We start from the raw sequence: 27,352 nt of genomic DNA on the forward strand, positions 1-27,352 counted from the left end.
GCGACCAATTTCCCAACCCACTCACCCCCACCTCAAAGGCTTTGGGTAAAAGAAGACTGAATAAAAACTGCAGAAGAGAGACCAGAGAACTAGTGGCAGGCATAAGGATGAAATAATGGTTGTCCTGGTAGATTAAAGTATGGACTACATTCAATTAATTTCATCCAAACAAGAGATGACTAGGAAAACTTCAGAGAACAGACTGAAGGTGAGCATTTTAATATAAAAGTAGAACTACAACTAAAATATAGGTGGGGATGAGGAAGGAGGACTAATGTACAAATATTTATATATTGTGACAAATAATGCAACTAAAAATGGGAGAAGATACAGAAAAAAGAAAGTAGAATATCCACACACTGATTTTTAAGTAATCAACTGGTAGAAATTAAAGAATATCAATCCAAGGACAAACATAAGACTGTAAAACTTCTAGAACAAAGCATAGAAGAAAATCTTTGAAACCTTGGGTTACACAAACATTTCTTAGACAAAACATGAAAAGCATAACCTATAAGAGAAAAAAACTAATGAACTAGACTTCAGCAAAATTAAAAACTTTTGCTCTGTGAAAGACACTGGTAAAAGAACGATAAAACACACCACAAAGAAAATACTTCCTAATCACTATGTGACAAAGGACTTGGATCTTGAATATATAATGAACTCTAAAAACTCAATCATAAGAAAAAAAACAACTCAAAGGAAAAATGTGCAAAAGATCTGAATACACACTTCACCAAAGAAGATAGTATAAGGATAGCAAATAAGCATAAGAACAGATGCTCAACATCTTAAGTCATTAGGAAAGTGCAAATTAAAATGACAATAATAACAACCACTATACACTTATTGGAATAGTAAAAATCAAAAGCATTGGCAATAACAAGTACTGACAGAGTTGGAGTACAACTGGAACTCTCATCACTGCTGGTGGGAATGCAAAGTAAACAGAGTAAACAACTTTGGTAGTTTCTTAAATAGTAAAACACATACTTACCTAATGACCCAGCAATAATACTCTTAGATATTTACTACAGAGAAATCAAACCTATGGTCACATAAAAATCTGTATGTAAATGTTTATAGCAACTTTATATAGAATCATTAAAAAACTGGGAACATCCTAATGTCCATCAACAGGAAAACGGATAAACAAATTTACATTCAGACAATGAATGCTGCTCACCAGTACAAAAGAACAATCTTCTAATAATCAAAATGATGTAGATAAATCTCAAAAAAATGCTGAGTGAAAAAAGTCAAATGCAAAAGAGTAGATAATGTAATTTTCCATTTATGTAAAGTTCAAGAATGGACAAAAATGATCTATGGTGATGGACATAAGAAAAGTGGCTGCCAAAGGCAAGGGTTGGAAGTCATTGATATGAAAGGAGCATAGAGATGATGGATATGTTCAGCATCTTGGTCTGAATTATGATTACACAGGCATATGTTCGTCAAAATTCATTGAGCTCTATATTTAAGATTTGTGCACTTTACTGCTTATAAATTATACTCAATAAAGTACTGTTAGCTTTTTAAAAAGGCATCATTAAATTTATTTTATATAAGTATTATTCTGTCATCCCTTTCCTGTTTTTTAAAAAATATTAATTTCTTAAACCAGACCAAGTTTTAACTATTTAATTTCTTTACCTGAAGGATGCTGTTCCATTCTCTTTTATTTTGCTTTTCTGAATAGATGACTGAAGTGACAGAACTTTATTTCCTGGCAGGGTAATTTGCTTTAGAATGGAAGCTATAAAATCAAAAGAAGAAAGAAAAGGTAAAATTTTAAAAAAGCAATCACACTACATTAGGAAAAATTCAGGACAAGTTATTTTTAATGCATACAGAATAATCAAAGAAAATTTCAAGCTGCCCTAGAACTATGTTTAAATTCAAACATGACGATGAATTTATTCCCTGCACAAGAAATCATAAAATTAAGACCTCTCCCATTTCTTTTTATATGGTCCTCAAATTGGCTAGAGAATTACCAGCATTATAAAAATATTATGCAGAAAAGGTGACAGAAACATGTTAATAATATATCCTTTATATTGGTAGATTTAAAAAATACATAAAACCTCTTTTATTTGTAAGACTGACTTCCAAACGTAGGGAAAGAAGCACATTTTAAAAAGAAATAAGACAATAGCAAATTTTATAAGTTAAAAAAAGTACTTTATTTACTAGTAGATTGTTTTATCTAGTTACAAAACACCATGAGTGGTGCTTCTTTAATCTAAAACAACATACACCCTTAAAAAGTGGCTATGTACAAAGAATATAGTAAAGTTATCTTTCAGTCTTCTCTCACAGGTCTCAACTTAAAAGAAATCTCTCTTCTCTTAACAGTGCAAAAGAAAAGTACAGAAACCCATCATGTTCCAAACCCAAGGGATGAGCCAGAGTCTACCTTGAGGAAACTGACTGGTAGGTACTGCAGTGCCCACTGTCACCTTCTGTCCAGATTTCTGGATGGTCAATGCTGAGGAATGGGAAAGTGTGGTCACTTGTTTTGCAAGGCCTCCTGAAGGCTGCTGGACTACCTGAAACAATGAGAATTATTAATACAGTCATTCAACTAGACCTGCTTTAGGAAAGAACAAGCTTTCAATTGTAACAATAGAACAAATGATTAGGCTCACCTAACTAAATATACCTTTATCGTAGCATCACAAGAAAGCCTACTTAAAATTTAAATTTGTATGTAGCAAAATTATCTTACTCAAAAGTGAAAAACATGACTATCTCACACTATAATTTTCAGAGTGTAATTCAAATTTATATTCTGCTAAATTTAAATCTCCAAATAGACCCTATTTTCATCTTTTAACTTAACACAGAAAATTTCAAACACATACAAAAGCAGAGGGAACAATAAAATGAAACCACCTATACCATTATTACCCAGCTTCAACTATGATTAATTCTTGACCAATTTTATTTCATCTATATCCTTACCCACTTCTCCCCACTCTCAATTATTTTAAAGCAAATCCCAGATATATCTTTTTATCCATAAATATTTCAAAATATACCTCTAGAAGATGATGACTTTCAATTGGTTGTTTTTTTAAAAGTATCTGAAAGATAACAATGCTACAGGCATTCTCCAAGATAACAGTTCAAGAAATCCAGAGGGTGAGGGTTGGGGATAAAGGAAGAGAAATTAAAGTAATAGCAGGGCCTTGTTTTTAGCTTCAAAGAAGAAAAAACAGAATAGCAGAGTTTCATTTTTTCACTTCAAAGAAAAAAAACAGTCACCATGTATTTGAGCCAGCTATTGAGAGCGAAATATTTGTAAGTCCTCAAACTCATATATGGCTAATATAAATGATCTAGGAGGTAGACTTCATAATGGAATTCTGGAGGTATAATTTATTCTATACTCTAATTTTTTGTAAATAAAATTGTCTAGTGCATATTACTAAACAAAAGTAACTTACAAGAAATCCAAAATGTCCCAATAAATAATCTTATAGGAACCAACGTTCCTAGAGAAAAAATACAAGTTGGAATAATTCAATTGCCATGATTCTATGAGAATAGACTCTTGAAAGAGAGAAACAACTCTTGAAAACAATGATATATTTCAGTTGAGATCATACTTATGTATTGTAAAGTCCTAGGAAACATATTTAAATTCCATAAAGTAATACACATTCAGAGTCCCATTTATGCATTCAGATTGAAACTCAAAAGAAAACAGAAACACTCCTAACAATTCTGGCATACCTCCCTACTGTTCATATTTTCCTTCTTGATATCTTTTATTTGGTATTCTTTTCAGTATTTTAATTACAAAAGATAGTAATAAAATGTTATTAGAAATTTGCTTATGAGTTAAGTCTTCATACCATTTTTGATGGGTACTCAAAAATATTAAAAAAAAAGTAACAGCCTAGAGACCAGCCCCTGAAGTGGAAGGAGGCTCTATGCCTCCTGGGGTCCTGCCAGGAGGGGTGGGGGCATGGAGGCCAGAAGACCCCAGCGTCAGCGTGTGGCCCTAGCACAGAACAAGCTGGGGAAGGCAAGCCTTGGTGTCTGCAGGAGGGCTCCCAGGCCAGGGATGTGTGTGGCTCAGTCTACAGCCCACTCCAGGGCAAGTTCATGCAGGGAGCAGGAGGCAAATGTGGCAACTGATTTAATAATCCTGGATAGCCATCATTCCTCATCCTAATGAGGATGTACCAATGAGGATGTATGCTACCAAGTGCACCTAACACACTTGGGATCACATGTGCAGTATATTCCTGCACACTTGCTGAGCAAAATAAAATACAATGAGAAAGTATAAAACAGTTCAGTAGTCTTCTTTCAAAGAAAGTACCATTTTTAGACCACAATATTAGGTATCTTATGGACACTGAAATTAGACAGATGGAAATTGGCCCAAAGATGATACATCTGCTCCTACTTGGCAAGCAAAACAAAGAGCTATTATATTTTTAAAAACATGTCCTTTATTTACTTTCCCTGCAAGAAAACCACTAGAAAAGAAGAAGAGTAAATAGTACATACCTTAGCTTTTTCTCTTGACAAGTCAAGTTCTGATGTTTTACTAGGATGTTAATTTAATGTTCTATAGTTTATAGAAACTGCAGGTCTAGAGCTACACAATCTTCTTCAGGTGACAGCTATTTTTTTTACATTAATTATGATTTTTACACTAACTATGATCTGGAATATCTGACATGGAACTGTTCTTAAATTCCATAAGGAAAGGAAGCAAACAAACAAAAGTACAGATTAAACTAGTAGATGAAAACACCCTTCACACTCTGCTTTCTCTATATTTCGACCCCACCAACTCCTCTGTTCATAAATACACAGCAATCAAATACTTAGCTCTAAATAACTCAAGCAGTACATGCACACAAAGTTACTAAAGGGTAATACCTCCTCTAATTTTTATACAGTATTTAATATGTGATTACTGGCACATACTCACTGAGGTTGAGTTCTAGAAAACATAGGGCCCCAAATGAACAAAAACTGTAGTATAAAAAGTCAGGAAATAGGGAATCCCTGGTGGTCCAGTGGTTAGGACTCTGTGCTTTCACTGCCGAGGGCCTGGGTTCAATCCCTGGTCGGGGAACTAAGACCTCGCAAGCTGCGCAGCATGGCCCCCCCACCCCGCAAAAAAAAAGTCAGGAAATACATGTTAGTTGCCACTATTTCTTAGGAACAGCCAATGTGTGGTTCTTGTGCCACTACTCAAATTCTGGGACAAGCATACATCACTAAATACCACCATTTCTATATACCCACATGCAGCCTTAGAATCTTTCTTAACACAGAGGTCCAGTAAAATCCTATAATGAGAGTTGAAATGTATTTGCCATGCCCAATCTAGATTAAAATTCAACCTTGGCAACCTCAGAATATGCTGTTTTTTCAAAGGGCCTTCTAACCACTTTTTAAAATTTGCCCAAATGAATTCTTAATTATATTACCAGCTTTTATAGAAATCAGTAAATGCTGCTTCAAATCGAGAACCTATAAATTTCTGTTAAAAATTTAAATGTGCTTATTTGTATGATGATTTATATGAACTTTAACAACAAGCAAAACTAATCTGTGGGAGTCATTGCTTCTGGAGGTACACAGGTGGGGACTGACTGGGAAGGGACAAAAGGGAACTAACTGCAAGGTGATGGTAACACTCCATATCTTGAAAGGGTTTGAGTTACACAGAGGTAAGCATTGTCAAAACTTATCCAATGTTACATTTAAAATTTGTGCACATCACTGAATATAAATTTTAGTTAAAAGGAAGAAAAGAGTAAACAAATATTGATTGGTAGTTAATGATATGCATGCATTAAAATTAATGTTTAATTTTTTTAGGAAGAAACCTTTGAAATGTATCAAAAATTAAGATTGATGGGTGGATAAATCAAGTATAGTAACTGTAAATAGTGGAATCTAGGTGGTTGGTATATGGGTGTTCACTATAAACTTCAACTTTGCTATGTTTGGAAATTTTCATAATAAAACATTTTCTTGAATAAGGCAAAAATAAGACAACATACACACTGTAAATATTGTCTCTAAATAGTCTATTTTCCATAAATTCTAATGTATCCTCACCAAACTAAAACCTAAAAAAAAAATATTCTTCAATTAAATTTAAATGAACTGGCATTAATCAACCTATATATTAAGACTACTATATGAACCCTGACTAAATTATAGTCCATGAAGATTTTTCGACGCAACTCCTGATTATATATGGAAAATAAAGGGTAGTAGGCCTTACTTGGATTCAGCCTCTTTACCAAATCTTTCATTAGTCCTATTTGACAATCAACAACTGAATTCTACCTCTCCTGTCACTCTTAACAGCATGCTAAGAAGAAAGAAAAAAAAAGACAAACTGATTACTTAAGTCTGGATCGCAGTAGATCAGTCCAATATGAAACTGACAGTGAACTACTTGACCCAATAAAACAATAATCCTTGTTTTGTTTCCCACTCAATTTTAATTTCAACTTCTTTAACAAAAATAGTGGCCACCAGCACACTCAGAGACTGAAATTTATACCTTGAAAATGTTTCTCCTTCTTCAGTGAGAAGTGAAGTCAGAGACAATCAGCAGAGTTAAGCCTCACAGAGCATTTCATATAAAAATGTGTATTCTGAAATCCTTTAATGATTCCCTACTTCAAAATAATTAGGTACGAGACAAAAATATGATGCAACAACAACAAATTTTTTCTAATATTCTGGGTCAATTTATTTTAGGAGATCAGTTTTACTTCGATGAAACTGAAAATTACATTAATAATATACTGATAATTAGTTGTTTTTCTCTTATATCCACAAAACAGTAATAGTTGGAGAATGATTGTTGAACGTACTTGGCCACTTACTTATCAAATGTCTACAATTCTGTTAAGAAAGAAATGCAAGTAATAGTCACCTGGGGAAATATATATCTGAAATAAGGAAAATATATCTATGATAATACTACAACTTCCTGCCCTATCTCCAAATAAAAAAATTTTTAAAAGATTTTACACACACACACACACACACACACACACACACACACGATTACTAAGAGTAACAGTATTCAGTTTACTCTCTAAAACTATACACCTTTTTTCTAAAAACAGAAACCCAGAATTTTGAATTTCCTTTCTCATTCATGAGTTTTGTTCACACATGTGGATTTGAGAAGCTTATTAATTTTTTGTGTTAAAATTAGTTATTAAAATTTATCAAAATTTAATTTAAAAAATGATGAGACATTAAAATTTAGCTCTTTTAAATTAAATTAACTTTTCTAATTACATTTAAACTGAATTACTATGACAACGTTTAATTTAAATTAAATTTAGCTTTTGCTCAATTATGTGTAAAATAATTTTTTCACCAATATCGTGAGGAAAATTTTAAGCATCAAAACTCCTGAAAGCTTCTACTTATTATCTATCCACCACTGGTAGATTCTAATCCAATTCATCCACTCTCTTTCATTAACTTTCTAAAAAAGGTAAAAATGTCAAGCTCTGCTTAGTTGTAGTATATAACATCCTATAATAGCTGCTATGCCAGAATTGGTAGACAACCAATAAGATTAATCATTTAAAAGAATTAGATTCTTAGATGAAATCCGGGAACTACTGGTTAGGTCCATATTTCAACAATTCCAGCATTTGAGGACCAAGATATACAAAGCACTATGTTGAACTACTGGTACAAAATGAAAAATTTACACCTAAAGAAAGTGTGAACAATCCTAGCTAATTTACTTGATGAGAACTTTAGCAGATCCCCAGAGGCTAACATATAAAAAAATCCATGAGATAGAAAAGATAACATGTGGTCATAAATCTAAATTTTTTTTTAAAAATTGGGAGGAGGGTCTCTTTAATCTGGAATGAAAACATATACTTCATAAAATAATAACTGTACAAAATCTAAACCCTGCAATGGCAGATTAAGAGGATTCTCATACCTTGAAAGTGTGATATTTAAAACATCTTATCAAGAAGGCAGGAAACCTATACAACTCTTTAGGAAAACTGGACAAGCTAGAAAAAGATAAAGTATTAACAGGGATTTTTAAATTCATGATTATTAAAGGAAATAAATCACACAAATTTTATACCTAACATTGAAAAACACAGCCATACTTCTGTTCAGACCACTTTTGGAGATTGCATCCTGAGTTACATGGACCACAGATTTGAACTAGCGTGGCAATTCTCGTATTTTAAATAATTATTTACCATATTTCTTACAAGCTGCATTGAATACTTTCTTATGTTTCTAGCACCTGGAGTGTTTTCCTCCTCACTTAGACAGACCTAGGATTAAACTGGACTATGGTTTATAATGAACTCACTGATGATATTCTTAAATTACTTGAGTAACACTAATTTAAACTTAAGTAACATTAATTTTCTAAATTAGCTGATTTGAAAGAATGTCCTAGTTCAATCCTCTCTGTGGCATTGCCATACAGAAAGAACAGCTTATGTTGTTTTGTGCCCCAGGTAAAAATTTGTTATAAAACAGATTACAATGCATCTTCAGTGTCTAGCTGCTCTGTTTCTGCCATTTTAAACAGGAAGATATGAATACTGACATCAAATTTGTTGACTAAAATTGAAACAAAGGCCAAACAAGAAAACAGAATTCACAAGGAAAATATATTCCCCATTCTTTTAAGAATGAAAGCAGGAAATTTAAAAATCCCTAAAATTTACCAGTGGATTTTGTTACATGTTTTTCTTGATTGAAACTGTTTCTAATGTATAACAAGGTAAGCCTATAAAATGTAAATGCTGTCAAGATGTTATTACCTGACAGTTTTCCATTTCAGGACCCTCTAGAAACCTAGAAGTTCTTGCCATAAGTGCCAGAATCTAATGGGAAAGACACTGGGTTCTAGGCTGAGATCTATTACTTGTTGAGTGCCAGTGGATAGGTCCCTTACAATTTCTGGGATTCTTAGTTTTCTCCCTGCCTTGTCTTCACCAAAATTATTTCAAAATCCATATTGCATACAAGACATGTTTTAAGACTCTATGTAGCTATAAAGTATTATTTCACTTAGGGGTGGATATGCTATAGATTTTCAATAAAGATTAGCATTTATTCAAGAATCAGCTATGACCCATAAAGAGGATTTCAATACTCTTAAGTGCTACCAAAAGAGACCTTTCACCAAGGCAATTACAGTTACAATGGTTCCCAAATCTGGCTACTCAGATCGATGTTTAAGAATCACTGCTTCTAAAGAAGGTTCGTCTCTGAGATTAAATGCAGACGCCCAAGAGAAACGCCACAAGGCAGGTACATTTCTCCACTTGAAAATCAGACTGCAGAGTAGGAAGGGATGAAAAAAGATCAACGCCCAGGAAACGATTATTACTTCCCACCTACCCAAGAGTTTTGACTGTTGTCCAAACTGATCTTTCCTCTTTCATTCTACACCTAAAGCTTGCCCTCTGCCTCAAAGACAATCATTCACAGATACTAATGTCTTCTCCTGATCACGTACACAAGGCTGGGAAGTTTACTTAGATTTTACTGTTCCAAAAAGCAGAAAAAACTAAAACAAAGAGATTCAAAACACAGCCTTTAACATGAAGGTTTTCAAAGAAGAACAAGGGCAATCACCAAAAATCAAAAGAACAGTTAGTTCTGTTACAGTATAAGGTAGGGGAGAACTTTACTTAAAAAACACGATTTTTAATTAATTCACCATGTACTATCTTCCACAGGTTAACAATACTTTCAGTCTTCCGATAAAACATGTCTTGAGTGAAGTAAATCTAAACACCAACAGATAAACAGCTAAAATTTCAGGTTTCTTCCACCCAAGAACTTCCCAATCTATAGGGTTTAGGAAGAAACACAACTTCTTACTCATCTACTCCCCTCACTTCTCTCTTCCTTCAGCACATTTTTAAAAGAAATGTTACCATAATATCACCTATGTAATAACCTTACCAAAAATATTTAATCTGAATCTAGTCTTGAGGAAATGATTAGACAAAACAAAATAAAGGACACTCTGCAAAACAACTGGCCCAGACACTTAAAATAGTACACCACAATGAACAACTACAAAAGGCTGAGAACTGTTCTAGATTAACGGAGCCTGAAAAAAAAAAAAAAAAAAAGACAAGTGTAATATGCAATTCTTTACTAGAAACATCAGGAAAAAAATTAGCTATTAAGGACATTGTTGGGACAACTGTAAATATTGTGCCAATATTAACTACCCATGTGTGATAATAAGTACGTTTGCAGTTATGCTAAAAAAAATCCTTTTCCTTAAGAGATACACAGTACTTAATGGCACAAAGTCAATTTCTGTAACCAACTCTTAAATGGTTCAGGAAAAAATTACGTGTGTGTTTGTGTATGTGAATAGAGGGGGGAGAGACAAAGCAAACATGGTACAACGTTAACAACTGGTCAATCCTGGTCAAGGGTACACAGGGGTTCATTTTACTAGTCTTGCCAGTTTTCTGAATGTCTGAAATTTTCAAAAGAAGAAATGGAGGAAGAAATGAAATGTTACTCACTAGTTGTTTGACTTTAACTGCCTGTGGAATGCTGGCTGGTTGTGTAAGCACGGGACCCGGCTGTGCAAGTTTGATTTGGACTGGAGTGCCAATGACAGGCTTGTCAGATGTGGTCCCAGCAGAAGTAACAACAGGTTTCACAGACGGAAGACATACAGCTGCTGCTGAGGTTTCTCCAAAAGTTACTGAGGGGAGGGCCAGTGTCACTGCTGTCCCAGAGACAACTGGCTTTTCAGGCTGAAGTGAGACTGCTGTCACTGTGTTCTGCAGAGATGTCACTAGCGGTTTTGGAGTCTGAAGCACAACAGTTCCAGCTGTTGTTCCTCCTGGCACAGCAGCTGGACCCACAGAATGAAGTGTCACAACTCCAGTTTTTGCTCCCCCTGGAGCAAGTGGATTCAGAGTTTGCACTGACACAGTTCCAGATGTTGCTGCTTCAGAACCAATGATGGGCTTTTCAGGCTGGACTGAGGAAACTACTGTTGTCACCACAGGAGAAGGCGTTACTGTTGTGGTACAGGTAGCAATGACCACCTCGCTAGAAGTCTGCTGAACACACTGCTGAATAAAGCTCTGGGAGTTAGGCATCAGTTGTCTTAAGGCAATCACACTTTTCTAGAAACAGAGGACAAAAAAAACACTGATAACTAAATAAATGAGCTCTAGTAAAACAGAACTACTTTGTATGTCATATCTGTACAACATAAAATTAAAAGTATACCAACGTTTCAGTTGAGGAAATCTGTTATCAATCATTTACATTCTGTCAATATCCAGGATATAATTTAAAGCCCCGAAGTGCTTCATTTTTCAATTCATAATTATTATGTCTCAGTATTAAACTTATTTTATATACTTCAGTATCAAATTGGTATCAAATATTAATTTGGTAAAATAAAACACTGTATCCTACTTATTTGTATTTATCTAAACCCCATAATAGATCACCCATAACTTCAGTATTTACAAGTTTGTTTACAGGACAGCAGAATCTAAAATAAAAAGTTTTTGTTAAATAACTTCCAAACTTTGAGTAGAAACAGCCTTTACATCAAAATAAAATTAATAGAAAGAAGGTCAATTTCCTTAATTGAGCTAGAATATTTTCTGACTGGGTTTTAAGTTGGAGTCTACCTTTGTATCTTGCTAAAAAAATAAAAACAGCTTAACCTATAAAGAAGGTTCTGCCTTTTCATCCCTGGGGTTTTTATCTACTTTTGTTTTTGAGTAAGAAAACAAGATGAAAAAGGAGGTGGTTAGTAGGTTATCTTTCAGTGAATTCATGAGCTGTTTTGGAAGATTTCCTTGTTTTGATACTTAAATTCAGTCAGATTGCCTTTACTTAAGAAGCAAATGAGAACTATTGCTTCTCTTCCCTTTCCTTCTAGTTACTTCTTTTACTTAAATAGATTGAGAATATTTTAATCTGAAGGTTTTCAATTATATATATCTATAAATAGTATCAAAAGAAAGAAACAAAAAGTCTTTCACGCTCTTTTCCCAAACTTTAAAAATGGTAGAAAACAGGGGCTTCCCTGGTGGTGCAGTGGTTGAGAGTCTGCCTGCCGATGCAGGGGACGCGGGTTCGTGCCCCGGTCTGGGAAGATCCCACATGCCGCGGAGAGCCTGGGCCCGTGAGCCATGGCTGCTGAGCCTGCGCGTCCGGAGCCCGTGCTCCACAACGGGAGAGGCCACAACAGTGAGAGGCCCACGTACCGCAAAAAAAAAAAAAAAAAAAAAAAAAAGGTAGAAAACAAGCTGCTTTGGAAATACATGAACAAATGAAGTGATTTGATTAATTAAATTTAAGCAAGAAATCTAAGATGGGGGAGACCTGAGAAAAACACAACTGGAAAGAAATGTTAAAGTAATAAGACTTAAAGAGACAACAATAAAAACATGTATGCTAAATTATCTCTTGATCACCTGGCCAGAGTTAAGTCTAAATGCCGAATCCCTTATCCCTATGCAAAGTCCAACCTCCAGAGCTCTCAAGGATATGAAAAAAATATTCTCAAGAAAAAAACATAAGGCTTAATAATAGTCCTTAGAAAACTGATACAAAATGCAAGTACTTAATGGTAATATTTAGTAACTTCAAGGGAGTGTTACATAGCCAGTAGAGTCAGGCTAAATTCTAGACCTGTGTGTTTGATCAAAAGTTAAGTCAATTTAAACAATTTTCTCATCTCCAAAATGGAAAATACTATACCATCTAGCACCTATTGTCGAAAGACTGATATGAAAATTAAGTCCAAACAATGCAAATTATAAGTGAAGTAGCTAGCAAAGCACAGAACACACAGTAGGTACTTTCTTATTTCCCTCCTTCTCCCCCCCAGTGTCTCCAGTGAGTATGAAACATAGATACACTAAACAGAGTTGTCAGTGTCACGTAGAGCACCTACAGCTCACAGAACTTTTACATTGAAAGGAACCCAAGAAGAACTGCAGCTAACTTCTCAATCAAGAGGGTCACCCGAAAACAGGCCTCTAGTCATTTGATGTTCGGTACTGCACTGACCCTTCAACCTTCCCTTCCCAGATTAAGTCTTCCCTGGCTAAAACATTCTCAGTTTTTTAGCCACATTTTATGTCACATGATTGGCATCTTCCTAATCAACATGGTCAGTCTCCTAGGGACAATTTCCAGTTATTTTAATAGCCTTCTGAAAATGTGGTGCCCCATCTCCTTTCCCACTCTTCTTTCATGAGGCATCAAAAAGAGTCTTCCTCTATGAAGTCTCTTTCATCTCCCCTAGATAATTAAGCCAAATTTTTCTAAAGGCAACTCTTCGTTCCATTATTTCAAAATATATGGGATGAGTGTTTGGTTCACTAAAATCTCAGGTTTTTAATAACTTTATAAATTTCAATTCAATTCCTTTTCAGCTTCAAAATATCCAAAAGGAATATATTTTTTCAGCCTGCCAAACAAAGCTCTTGTTATCAAAGTTATTGTTCTCCATCAAAATCTATTTAATTCAATAAATCTTAGAGAAGAGTGTGTCTACTAACAATATAAATTAATTTTTAAAAATAATAGCTTCCTCCCTCCAAGAAAAATAATAATAATAGCTTTCCCACTAAATTTGGTACCATGTGGTTTACTACTTCTAAGAGAATAAGAGTCATCAGGACAAAGCAGAGACACTATTTTTTTTAAAGTTAAGAATCTTTGAGAATACAAGCATCAAATAATATAATCATTAAGTTATGTTCATGAATGAGATGTTACTTCTGTTTTCTCAATGTGTTCCAATGCAAAGAATATGAATTATGAATGTGCTTTACAGATTACAACAGCCCTGAGAGATTTCTTCTACTGTTACTATCTTCACATTAAATTGCTGTCATATTGAAATATTCAGATTTTAAATTACCTTAAAGTAATCTAATTCAAACTATTTCTTCAAAGTAACACATAACTCTACCTTAAGGAAAGGAACTAGGTGAGGCTGAGGTGAAGACTTGAGTTCAACATACAGTTGTCTAGTAAATTCTTCTGCTTCAATTTTTGCATCCTGAGGAATGGAAGAAAGAAAACACTTTTAGGTCTACAAATATTTTACAAGAGGAAAAGTGTGTGGTTCATGATTGTAGATATAGCAAACTTTGAAAAGTAATAAAGTCAAAGTCTATCATTAAATAGGGGCAGTTTTTTCATGTCCCCTACAAAATAAACATAGAGATGTTTTTTCATACAGAATACAATGAAGAGATTATTACGTTTTAAGATCCCAGTAAGCAAAGTGAGAGAAGAGCTGGCTGACTGGATAAGGTGATAGTACTACAGTCTGTTAAGAACAATTAAGAAGTAAAGACACAGGAGTCCTACACTTCTTAGGGTAGGAAATTGGAAGTTATTTGGTGTGGGGGCCTTGGATTTTTTTTGTTTTCTTTTCTCAATTTTTAAATTACTTTAACTGAGGTTAGACTGTATTTTATTATAAGGCCACAATAATACATATGCTGTTGTTCCAAAGAACTTAGGAACCCTTCCGTACTGGTTTGGACTCTAAACACTGCAGGCGTCTATGAGGTCTAAATTATTTTCACATTAATACTAATCATTTTTTTGCCTTTTTCACTGTGCTGAGATTTGCACTGATGGTACGAAAGCAACTGCTGGCAAGAAAGGCAATGATAAAAAATTTAAATAGTTGTCGTCATACTCTGCATTGCTATGCATGTGTGGTAAAAAAAAAAAAAAATAGAGCCAGTTCCACTTTAAAATGTCCTTCACAGAACAGTAAAATTTAATTTTACTAAATCTTAACCCTTCAGCAGACATCTTTTAAAAATACTGTGTGCAAAATAATGGGAACCATACATACAGTAGACCAAAGTAAGATACTCAAGGAAAAGCACTTTGTGACTGAGTTGCTAGCTGAGCTAGCTGCTTTTTTTTCATTTACTGGAAAGAATATCAAACCAGCTGTGGTTATTCACATTGGGGTATTTTGAGAGACACTCTCTCAAAAAACAAACAAACGAACGAAGCCTGTCACTGTAAGGAAAACAACTGATGGTTTTTGTTGCTAATGATAAAAATCAGAGCTCTCAAGTCAAAATTAGAATTTTGGAAAATTTGTAACCACAATCCTGAAGCTTCGGTACAGCTTCCCTGTACTGAAAAAATTTTCTGATGCGATTGTTAGATTACAAGTATGATTTTTTGATATCTTAATGAACAAATCTGTCAACATTTGGAAGATCTATACAACTCAGCGAACCAATTATTTTCCAGACAACCAAATGTGAGCTGTTACATTTGGGTGAAAGATCCATTCAGGGTACAAGACAAACCAGTGGACTCTAAAGAATATCCATAATGATCTGGAGAAAAGCTCTTAAAATACTTTTCCAACCACCTCTTTTCATGAGGCCAAATATTCTCCAAATACTAGTAAGTTTTTATTTGACCAAGTAGTCAACCTTCTCTCCAAAGCTCTTTTTTAGGCTAAGTGAAGCAAGACTAGCAAACATAAAGTAATACAGTCGGCCCTTCATATCCCCATGTTTTGCATGAGCAGATTCAACCAACTAAGGACCGGTGTAGTACTATATTTACAATTCACAGTTGGTTGAATCCACAGATGCGGAACCCACAGATAGGGAGGGCCAACTATGGGACTTGACCATCCGTGGATTTTGGTATCCTCGGCCGGTCCTGGAACCAACCCCCATGGATACTGAGGGACGACTGTATAGACTAGATTTACTAGTCTAAGATTTATAATCATTACAAAGCTTTCAATAAGCAAAAGCAAAGGTTATCCAAAAATGCACTTAAGATAAACCTCATTTAAAAATATTTATTTCTCATTTAAAACATGTTCTACGGCTGCTTACAGAGCTTTTATAGTCCCAACTTACCAAAAGTTGTTCCACCAACTTCTTCACATTCTGCCCCATCTCCGGGGACTGTGACCCGCTACACGCTAGTTTTATTAACATTGCGAGGAAGTTCTTACATTTCTTCACATTTTCTAGCATCGTCTAAATATAGAAGTATAAACAAACACTCACAAATGTTAGCTAGAAAATATACTTGAAGAAAATTTGTAAAGAGTTCTATTTATGTAAGGTACAAGGGAGAGCTTTACCGGAGAAAGACTAGTCTGAGCAGTGGCTGAGTTCTCTGCTGTGAGACTGGGCTCACTTGAGGGGGTGGGTGGCGCTCCCAAACTTGAAGGCTTCAGGGTAGCCACAGTATTCAACGGCTTTGCAGGGGTCACTGTGACAACACTGGTTGGCACAGCCACAGACTGAAAGTAAAAGCGGTAGATATCGAGAGATGTATTACTATGATATGCATCATGGCGAGTGCCTCATTTCACACTTAGACTACAAATGGATCTTGACATCCTTGCTTTTATATTATGCTCTACTAGTCTAAGGCAATGTAACACCATTTACCAGCTCTGGACTCTGGCAGCTCTGGGTTTCATTCTCACCTATCTACCTATTTATCACTGACACCCAAGTGTTGACCTCAGGCAAGTTACTTTATCCTGCTAACCCTCTGATTCCTGTTTGTAAAACACAAGGACAGCAATGGTACCTACTATCCTGGGATTGTTTTTAAAAAACACTGCCAAGCACGTAGTCCTCAAATATTATTAATACTTCTCCAAAAAAATTTGAAATAGTAAGTTTTTGTAAGAAAATATAGAATTTATTTTATAATATTCTGCTTTTTATTAAGTATAAATCTGAGAGATCTATTGATCGTCTCATATTCAGATAAGCTGCTTTTATGTAGACTATTAGAAAAACAGTAATAGCTTTGTAATTTGTAATAACAAATATTACAAAATGTGATTATCTTATTTTCACACTGAAAAGAATTCCGGTTGTTTCTTCTATCCTCTAATAAGTGAGGTGTGATTATAGCACCACCTGCAGGATAAAAAGTTTAATATAAGAAATCGCAAATTGGGTAATAATTTAGACAAGCAGACTGAGATAAAGCAACAATCTTATTTTAAAGACAAACACTAAAAGTTACAGGACATGAGTAAAGTTTGAGGGTAGGGGAGAGAATAGTATTTACAATTCACACAGAAAACTGAACAATGCACCATCATTTTAATTTAAATACTTGTGTTCTACAGGCATAAAACACAAAAAGGTCAGGTTGTTATTACCCTCAAGAAACTTTCTTTCTGCAACAATTAATATAAGTGAATTCAAATATACATAAAAAATTTCCACTTTAGGGCTTCCCTGGTGGCGCAGTGGTTGAGAGTCCGCCTGCCAATGCAGGGGACACGGGTTCGTGTCCCGGTCCGGGAAGATCCCACATGCTGCGGAGCGGCTGGGCCCGTGAGCCATGGCCGCTGAGCCTGCACGTCCGGAGCCTGTGCTCCGCAATGGGAGAGGCCGCAACAGTGAGAGGCCCGCGTACCGCAAAAAAAAAAAAAATTTCCACTTTAGAAAGACTGAAGCATATATTAGACAAGAATGTTTTGGAGGTAAAAAAATGGGAAAGAAATTTAAAACACTGATTAATGATGAAGATGAAAACTTATGAAATGTTAAGCAAAAAAGGTAAAATTAAAAATCATACCTAAATTAGTAATTTTATTAAATATTAACAGATCTCAAAGACAACAATGAAAATGAAGTCTCGTTCTTAGTCTATCCCTAGTCCTGCTCTTCAAGGACAAGTACTGTACAGTTCCCTCTGAATCCTTTTGAAGATCTTCTAATAAACATTCTTAGGTTTATGTACAGTAAACACATACTCTTTTTTCAGTGAGTATGTTTTATACTCTACCACTAATTCTCTGTACTACTATATTTAAGAAAGTAATGTCGAACTTTAGCTGTTGACTATGATTACCTCGCAGGACTGATGGGAGGGGTTCCTCAGGCGAGTACTGTCCCTCTTCCTTATGAAGCAAAATAAGGCCCAACGAAATGTGAGCTCAGGAAAAAAGTCCTATTTTTTGTGAGTAGAAGAAGCATTTGTGGCACTCCTACTTTCCTTGTCAATATTTTATTCTGTCTCCAGCACAAAATTTGTCCTTCATAACTCTTTTTAATATAGCTACTACCCGTACCTTACCAGATACCTGCAACTCTTAAGAGGCATGGAGAAATACACAATCCTGGTCTTACTCTATGTATATAATCACACTGCCGTAATGAACGGACTGTTTTAAACTCAATCATAAATCTCAATATTCTAGACCAGGCAACGCTATTTCCATGCTTCGCAAGACTGCACTGGCACTGATTAGGCATGTCTAGGGGACCGGAGAAAAAAGACCTGGGGTATATGTGAAGTAAATTGTGAAAATCAGTTATATTAATACACAAGAGTCACTGAAATTAATTGTATACAAACAGACTAAATTGCCTTTTAAGGAGAGTCATCCAAGTTCTAGCTCCTTATTTCCAAGAAATGCCTAAAATTGAGATGCTTTACCTCTCAAAGTGGACACAGAAATTATTCACTAACTTCACTGATAATTTCTACTGCCTTAGCCTACCACTAAGGAGCAACTCAGCTTAAAAAAGGCATCAATCTAAATTAAGAAAAGTTATACACACCCTGCATGGAAATAGCAACTGCAGACATATATATGGAAAAATAACCCAAGGAAAAGAATTAAACAACACATATATACCATTTTAGTACAACTATATGTACTAAATCTTTAATAAATAGATACAATAAAAAAGCTGATTTACTCAAAATACTGTGGAAGTTGAAACCCCTTTCATAAAATAACTGTATTGTAAATTCTTCAAACTTCGTATTTTTCTGTTGCCTCAACATCCCTACAAACAGGCTGTGAACGCCTTGCCCAGGTGACCAGGTGCACCAGTGTGATAAGGCTGGTCCCTGCCACAAGTTCCCTTTCTGCTCTCCCAACTGTGACATAATGACATTCAAACACACCAATGAAATCCCCTCACGTCTTTTGCTTGTGTACTCCATACCAACCCTCAACAAAGGCACTTGCCCCCAGGTCCTCATTCCCTCTCAGATCCCCACTTGTTTGGTTGAGTCTGCCCCGGTGCTCCTCCCATATGGCCCCCTGCATGTCGTTCCATGCCACCCTCTTCTAGGACCTGTCAGTATAGGACGTCTCTTTCACTTTCATATACCTTCCTGTGGTGTTATTTGGTGTCCACATCTGACGGATCAAAAACAAAAAAAAAAATCCCATTTTAAGAAACATAATTATTTCTTACAACACATAGCAGCTATCAGTAGGCCTAAATTCATACCCTTTGGCCCAGTGATCTCCCCAGAATAACCTAAGGGCAGGGGGGCAGTGGAACCTAGAGTTTGAGACAATCAGCACAGAGGTCATTAAGAATAGAGTTTCCAGAGTCAGATAGAGACCTTGGTTCAAATGCCCCCTTTGCTACATATTAGCAGAAATCATGCAAATTTCTTAACTTCTCTAAACTGATTTTCACCTACATAAAATAGAGATAACACTTCCTTACAGAATAGTCACAGGATGAAATGAAATGAGATGAGGGATGTAAAGCACTTAAAAAGTGTCCAACACATTAAGTGCTCAATAAATGGTAGCCATTATTAGCAAAAAAAAAAACAACAAAAACAAAACAACAACAACAAAAACTATGTTTAAAATCACAGTTTAATTAACTGATCACCATCTCTGTTAGAGGAAGTAATACGGTTAAGTAATTCTGAAAAACCAAACACCATGTTTGATCCACAGCATGGGATTTCACATAACATGCTTCAAGAAGATGTACCTTCTATACAGCAAAGGAAGTACAACAGTGATCCCATGACCATGGGATCCACTGATTATATCAAATATGGCATGATCCAGAAGCTGCCTGCCTAGTAAAGTATTAGGACAGCGTGCAGAAAACACAGGTGAAGTGCAAACTCAGAAACAATACTCTATGAAGATGGAATTCTATCCTCCATCTTCTAAGACTTAGTGCATACTCACTGAATCAAAAAATTCTATATGGTACTACGTCCCCAACAGGACAAATATATGAAGAACCAAGGAATCAAAGAGTAGAAGGATGAACGGCTCCACTTATCATTACTCCCAAAGTTCCACTGGGGGATCCTGTGCTTCCCATTCCTGCCAATAGTGGACACACGTTCACCAAAGAACATAGCAAGAGTCCCTATAAACTAGACACCATGGCTGCCTCTTGGACACTTCAGGGTCCCTGTGTCCAGTGATCAACTGGAAAGAGAAGAGTCATTATCATGACAGGGGTAACTGACCTGACAACTGGAATAGGTAGGGTAGCTTTTACACAATGAAGGCCAAGAGGACTTTATGCAGTGAATCCAGGTGATCCACTTAAGTGCCTCTTGGTATTTCCTTGCCCAATTGTGATGATAAATGGACAAGTGACACAACCCTTGCCTCAAAGGACTGTGGCAATTTGGACCTTGGATCCCTCAGGGATAAAAGTCTGATCACACTACCACTTAAGATCCCGAAGAGTTGGTAGTTGAGTGTGGGAGGAATCTAGAATGGATGGTGGAGGAGGAAAATATGGTATCAGCTGCAGCACTGGGGACTGTAGTTCATCCTACTAACCTCTTCTTTGCTTCTCCAAGGAAGAAACCTATAGAAATCCAAGGAGAGCTGGTTTCCAACACATATGAGGAAGTAAATCCCAGCAATTCAAGGAGTAGACTGTGATACACCGTCACAAAGAGAGATTTGTGTTATCCTAGCTGTTGGGAATGCTATTTAGACAGATGACAATTGTCAGCTTCTTTAGAGTCTGCTTCAGCTACAGAGAATTACCTGCCCATGAGCACAACTCTCCCTGGAGAGTCCACATCCTATGACTGATCACAGAGGGGAAATTATGGCTCATCCAACCATGTTGGCACACAGTGGGACAACTCTGACGTGCTACACTTGCTCCAAAGCTCTCCATCAGGTTGGCTGAGGCTTTATTGGACCTGCATCTAGTTCAAACTCTTACTCTCCTTCCCTTCCACAGGTATGAATCCCTAATAAATATCCCATACACCAAAATTCTGTCCCAGCACCTGCCTTCTAGACACTGTGACACATGAACATTAGATGCATTTGTATTAATTTAATACATTCAAATAAATCTGATATTCCAAGAATATACACCATGTTCATCTTGTGTTTCCCATACCTCTAACAGCTCCCAGTTTAATAAGTGTCCTCATATATCATTGAATTGCTCTCTTCAGGAAATAGCTAACAATAAATAATAACAAAAGATGAGAAAATAACCAGTGCGCACATGGCCACAAGTCACAACTTACTTGCACTGGGGAAGGCTGCGGAACAGTGGTTACCACAGTAGTTCCTATTTGTGCCAGTTGTTTAACAGGTGCCACTGCCACCTTCTTGATTAACTGTGAACTAGAATTCTTGGGGGGGAGGGGGAGATAGTACAGAGTCATCAGCGTTAGTAATTTAAAATTAATCGGTACTATGGCAAACATCAAAACACTTTACCACAGCAAACTTCTTTGTTATAACTGGTTTTATAACCTCATGAATTTTATGCATATTTTCTACTATTAACCTAACTGGTCAATTGGCCAGTTGACACTCATTTCTTATTCCTAAAGAGGCAACTGATTAAACAGATAAATATCACAGTATTTCTGCATTAAAATATTGAATTTTACTCTTTGGCTCACACAGAAAACATATAGATACTTTTTTTTTTTTTGGTCATTTCTATTGTTGGTATCCTTTTAGTCTTTTTTTAAAAATAACTTTAATTAAGCTTTATTTTTTGTGATATAACTGACATATAACATTGCATAAATTTAAGGTGTACAATGTGATTTATTTATATATTGCAGTGTGATTCCCACCATAACAACTATATCACATCACATAATTACCATTTTTATTTATTGAAGTATAGTTGATGTACAGTATTATATAAGTTTCAGGTTTACAACATGTCAATTCACAATTCTTAAAGGTTATACTCCATTTATAGTTATTTTAAAAGATTGTCTATATTCCGTGTTGTACAATATATCCTTGTAGCTGATTTATTTTATATACAGTAGTTTGTATCTCTTAATCTTCTACCTCTATCTTGCCCCTCCCCCTTAGATTCTTATTTAATATATTATTATAAACAAAAGTCTGCTAACCTATCTCCTCAACCCATAGCAAACAAGAAAGGGAAGGAGCAGCTATCATTGACAGATACAGAAATAGAGAAAATGACTGGCTGAGAACCTAGAATCAAATTATGAGAGAGTGGGTTGGGGGAAACTGGCAAAGAATGATATTACCACAGAATACAATGAAACTTTTTATTAGGATGAGCCCGCTTCATCAAGAAAATACTATACTACATTCCACATTTTCTGTTTAACCAAAGAAAGATGCTCATAAAAATATACTTTTTAACTCTGGCACGCACAGGATAAGCTTTAGTTACCTAGAAAGATGATCACGTATGTAAAATAAATCATCTTCTAACAATGCCAAGTTAATGAAATATTACAGCAGATTTCTAATTTTTTTAAAGGTAATTCCTATATGATATGGATAAAAAAGAATATTATAAATTGTAGTGTTAATGTTTTACCACAAATTAAAATTGAAGCAGAATGGCTATTTTCTTCCCGTTTAGAGATGCACATAGCCCTTTGAACATCCCCTTGAGGACGACAAAATCTTTGAGTATGAAGATTAACTTACTAGTTTTGCCAAACGACAAAACCAAACACCTAGATTAAATTAACATATTCAAAGAAAGTAGCTTAATTCAAAAAGTCGAGCAGAATCATCTCTTCTATATTTTTACTGGCAAATACACACAAATTTATATGAAGATAACTGCTGGAAAACTGAGGAGGATGAAAAAAACTTTAATGTACATTACCTGCATTGTACAGATTTTGACTGTTTGAGTATTCGTTGGTACAGCTGGCCTTGAAGTTATGTTACTTGTGGTCTCGGTTCTTGTTACAGCTTGCTGAGGAGATACCAACATCAACTGACCACTGTTACTTTTGATCAAAACTGTTCCTATAGTTAAAAGAAAACAAAATGTGAGCTAATGAAGTATAATCATCACATATTCTTCTTCCCCTTCTTTCAGTGCTATAAAGTGTTCTGAATAAGTGGTTAGTTAGTACATACTGAATTCCATGTCTACTAATTAAGATACATAATATGGAAAAAATGTTGTCACTCAAAGCTATTTAAAATATTAAAAGTCTAAACATATGAACAAGATACTCCTGAAGAAGGCAAAACACTTTTCCTCATGACATCAAACTATTTATAATGCTACAGTAAGACGGTATGGTAACAGCACAAGACTACACAAACTGACCAATGGAGTAGAACAGAAAACCCCCAAATAGACCCCAAATAGCCCGCAGATACGTCATATCAAATTTTTCTAAAAGCACTGCAGATCAGTGAGAAAAAGAGCTACTATTCAATAAATAGGGCTTGCTCAATTAACTAATGGAAAAGATGAAAAGTTTCACACCATACACAAAAACCCAAGGGCATTAAGGATACAAGGATAAAAAGTAAAAACTTTTAAACTTTTAGACAATGTAGAAAACTGTCACTCTGAACTTGGGATAGGGAAAAATTTCTTAAATAAGTAAAGTTTGATATATACAACTATATTTTAAAAACTTTTGTTCAGCAAAAGACATCTTCAGGTAAAAAGACAAACCACAAAATTGGAGAAAATTTGGGGACTTCCCTGGTGGCGCAGTGGTTAAAAATCCACCTGCCAAGGCAGGGGACACGGGTTCAATCCCCAGTCCAGGAAGATCCCACATGCCGTGGAGCAACTAAGCCTGTGCGCCACACTACTGAGCCCACGTGCCTAGAGCCTGTGCTCTGCAAACAGAAGCCACCACAATGAGAAGCCCACGCACTGCGACAAAGGGTAGCCCCTGCTCACAGCGACTACAGAAAGCCCCTGCGCAGCAACAAACACACAACACAGCCAAAAATAAATAAATTTTTAAAAATAAATAAACTAAAAAAAAAAATGGAGAAAATTTTAGTTCACATATATTCAAAGAACAAATATCCAAAATGCAAAAAAGAAACACAGATACCAGTGACAGGGAGAGGTAAATTAAGACCACAGTGAGATATCACTTTATATCTACCTAGAGAGAAAAAAATTAAGAAGTCCAGTGACAATATTAAGTGTTAGAGAGATGTGTGGCAACAAAAACTCTCAACATCTTTAGGCTGGTAGTGTAATTTGGTACAACTGCTTTGTTCAACTCTACATTGTGCCAAACTGGTTCCAATTTGCATACCCTCTAACCCAGTATTTCTAACGTAAAGAGATTGTTGTCCATGTAAGTAGGAGGTACAAACAAGAATATTCATAGCTGGAGTTCCATTTCTGGAATGGCAGCATGAAGAGCTCAATAAAGCCACTCCCCAGCAAAACAAGCATAACGTGAAAATTATTTTTAAAAACAACCATTTAAAGTCTTTGGAAATGCCCTAAGGCATACAGAAAATGACTAGACAATTATTAAAGAGAATCTACTAAAACTCAGAACAGCAAGAATCTGTGGCATCTGAACCATGACCCACTCCCTCTCCCTTCTCAGTTCAGGCATTGTGGACAACATAAGGCCTCCGTCTTTCCCAAACTCCCAGTTGAGGGCTATGGTATCTCCCTGGGAGAAGCAGGCCACTAGCATTTCCCATCTCTGCCACCCCAACTTGCATACAGAAGAGAACAAATTTGAAATAAGTGCATCCAAGAGTTTCCAGGCTTCTTGTTTCACCCATCCCTACTCAGAAAGGGAAGGCTCTACCCCAGGGATGGCTCAGAGAATACTTGGGGCCCAATCACCCTCACCCCAGTTCTTTCATAGGGTGGAGGTCCCACACTGGAAGAGGTAAGCAGAGAAGACCAGAGGCTACCACCATGCCCAGTATCCCACTTCTAAAACATGGATATCACTCAGAAAGAAACATGCCACAGTCCTGGGTACTTGCTCCAAACATCTCCCAAAAGAAACTGACTTTATTTCCAACAGAGTGTGGGAAAGGTCAAGGCTAAGGTCACTCTCAAGTACAACAGAACAATTAAAAGGTTTCTGGTATCTTCATGACAGATATAAGCTAAGTCACAGGCATATCTCCAGTTTATCAGAGAGAACAAGATAAAGAAACAACTAAGAAGGGCCCTTCAGGGGTAAGAACCTCAAGCAATGACCTCAAAAACTAACCCTTGTAAAGGAGTCCACATTTAATTGAATCAGACTGTAGAGGAAGTTAGGCTCTAGGGCACTGTTGAAAACAAGAGGGTAACTGGCTGGCAGTGAGTGGAGCCTAACAGCTATGCATGACACCAGCTGAAGCAGAAATCTTAACAGAGAGATCAGAGAAAGAAACAGTCAAAAAGAGCCCTGCTAAAACCACTGTCATCCCAGGGTGGCTGTGCTTATGCCCAAAGCTGTACCCTGTGAGGAAATAGACTTCACTAAAATAACACAGCCATTTAAAAAAATAAACAAACAAACAACAATAACCCACTCAGGGGAGTAAAGACCAGTATCTAGACTTGCTATATTAGTTTTGGGGCTTCCCTGGTGGCGCAGTGGTTGAGAATCTGCCTGCCAATGCAGGGGACACGAGTTCGAGCCCTGGTCTGGGAGGATCCCACATACCGCAGAGCAACTAGGTCTGTGAGCCACAACTACTGAGCCTGCGCGTCTGGAGCCTGTGCTCTGGAACAAGAGAGGCTGCGATAGTGAGAGGCCTGTGCACCGTGACAAAGAGTGGACCCTGCTTGCCACAACTAGAAAAAGCCCTCACACAGAAATGAAGACCCAACACAGCAAAAATAAATAAATTAATTAATAAACTCCTAACCCCAACATCTTCTTTAAAAAAAAAAAAAATATATATATATATATATATATAAGTTTTGCTTAACAAATTACAAGACATACAAAGAAAAAGAAAAGTGTGACACAGAAAAAGGCAGGCAACAGAAACCACCTATGAGGGACTAGATGTTAGATTTAACAAAGACATCAAAGTAACTGTTATAAATATGTCAAGAAGCTAAAGGAAATCATGCTTAAAGAAGGAAGATATGATGATGATTATCTCAACAAATAGAGAATAACATTAGAGAAATAAATATCATAAAAAAAGGAATTCTGTAGTTAAAAAGTACAATAACTGAGGGCTTCCCTGGTGGCACAGTGGTTGAGAGTCTGCCTGCCGATGCAGGGGACACGGGTTCATGCTCCGGTCCGGGAGGATCCCACATGCCACAGAACAGCTAGGCCCGTGAGCCATGGCTGCTGAGCCTGCGCGTCTGGAGCCTGTGCTCCGCAACGGGAGAGGCCACAACAGTGAGAGGCCCGCGTACCGCAAAAAAAAAAAAAAAAAAGTACAATAATTGAAATAAAAATTTCACTAGAGAGGCTTAACAGCAGACTTGAATGAACAGAAGACAAGTCAGTGAACTTGAAGATAGTTCAATAGAGATTATGCAATCCAAAGAACTGAGAGAAAAAAGAATGAAGAAAAATGAACAGAGCTTCATAGAAACGCGGGACAATGGTAGGCGCACCAACGTAGGCATAATGTGAGTACCAGAAAAAGCGGGGGAGGGAGGGGAAGGAGGGCGGGGGAGAGAAAGAGAGAGAGAGAGAGATAGGAACAGAAAAAATATTCAAAGAAATAATGGCTGACAATTTCCCAAATTTGATGAAAAATAATCTAAACATCCAAGTAGCTCAACAAACTCTAAGTAAGATAAATGCAAAGAGATCCACACCAAGACACAATATGATAAAAATGTACAAAGAGAAAATCTTGAGAACACCAGGAGAAAAATGTACAAGAGTCCTGCATTAATAGGATTAACAGTTAACTTCTCATTAGAAACAATGGAGGCCAGACAGCAGGGGTATGACACATTCCACTTGCTGGGGAAAAAACAAAAAAAAACAACTATCAACCAACAATCAGACATTCCCTGAAAATATCTGTCAAAAAAGGAGATAAAATAAAGACATCCTAGACTGGGATTGACATATACACACTACTATATATAAAATAGATAACTAATAAGAACCTACTGTATAGCACAGGGAACTCTAGTCGATACTCTGTAATGGCCTATATGGGAAAAGAATCTAAAAACAGAGTAGATATATGTATATGTAAAACAGATTCACTTTGCTGTACACCTGAAACTAACACAGCATTGTAAATCAAATATACCCCAATAAAAACGTAAAAAAAAAAAAAAAGACATCCTCCTTAGAGGACTGA

General features: G+C 36.1%; 1 protein-coding gene across 4 annotated transcripts in view; it reads right to left on the minus strand.

Annotated features, from left to right (window-relative positions):
- The window catches only part of TAF4B (TATA-box binding protein associated factor 4b), a 113,401-nt gene that overhangs the window by 78,540 nt on the left and 7,509 nt on the right, over positions 1-27,352 (minus strand). For 3 of the 4 annotated variants that reach the window (XM_067699429.1, XM_067699430.1, XM_067699432.1), the window contains exons 2-9: positions 22,941-23,086; positions 21,346-21,453; positions 16,172-16,333; positions 15,942-16,064; positions 13,997-14,086; positions 10,563-11,177; positions 2,426-2,558; positions 1,660-1,762 (exon numbers count right to left, since the gene is read on the minus strand). In XM_067699429.1, the coding sequence (XP_067555530.1) occupies positions 1,660-1,762; positions 2,426-2,558; positions 10,563-11,177; positions 13,997-14,086; positions 15,942-16,064; positions 16,172-16,333; positions 21,346-21,453; positions 22,941-23,086 (1,480 nt within the window). The remainder of the gene's footprint in view (positions 1-1,659; positions 1,763-2,425; positions 2,559-10,562; positions 11,178-13,996; positions 14,087-15,941; positions 16,065-16,171; positions 16,334-21,345; positions 21,454-22,940; positions 23,087-27,352) is intronic. The other variant, XM_067699431.1, reaches the window with a different exon arrangement.

This window comes from Pseudorca crassidens, chromosome 12 (assembly GCF_039906515.1).
Source record: "Pseudorca crassidens isolate mPseCra1 chromosome 12, mPseCra1.hap1, whole genome shotgun sequence".
Classification (NCBI taxonomy): domain Eukaryota; kingdom Metazoa; phylum Chordata; class Mammalia; order Artiodactyla; family Delphinidae; genus Pseudorca; species Pseudorca crassidens.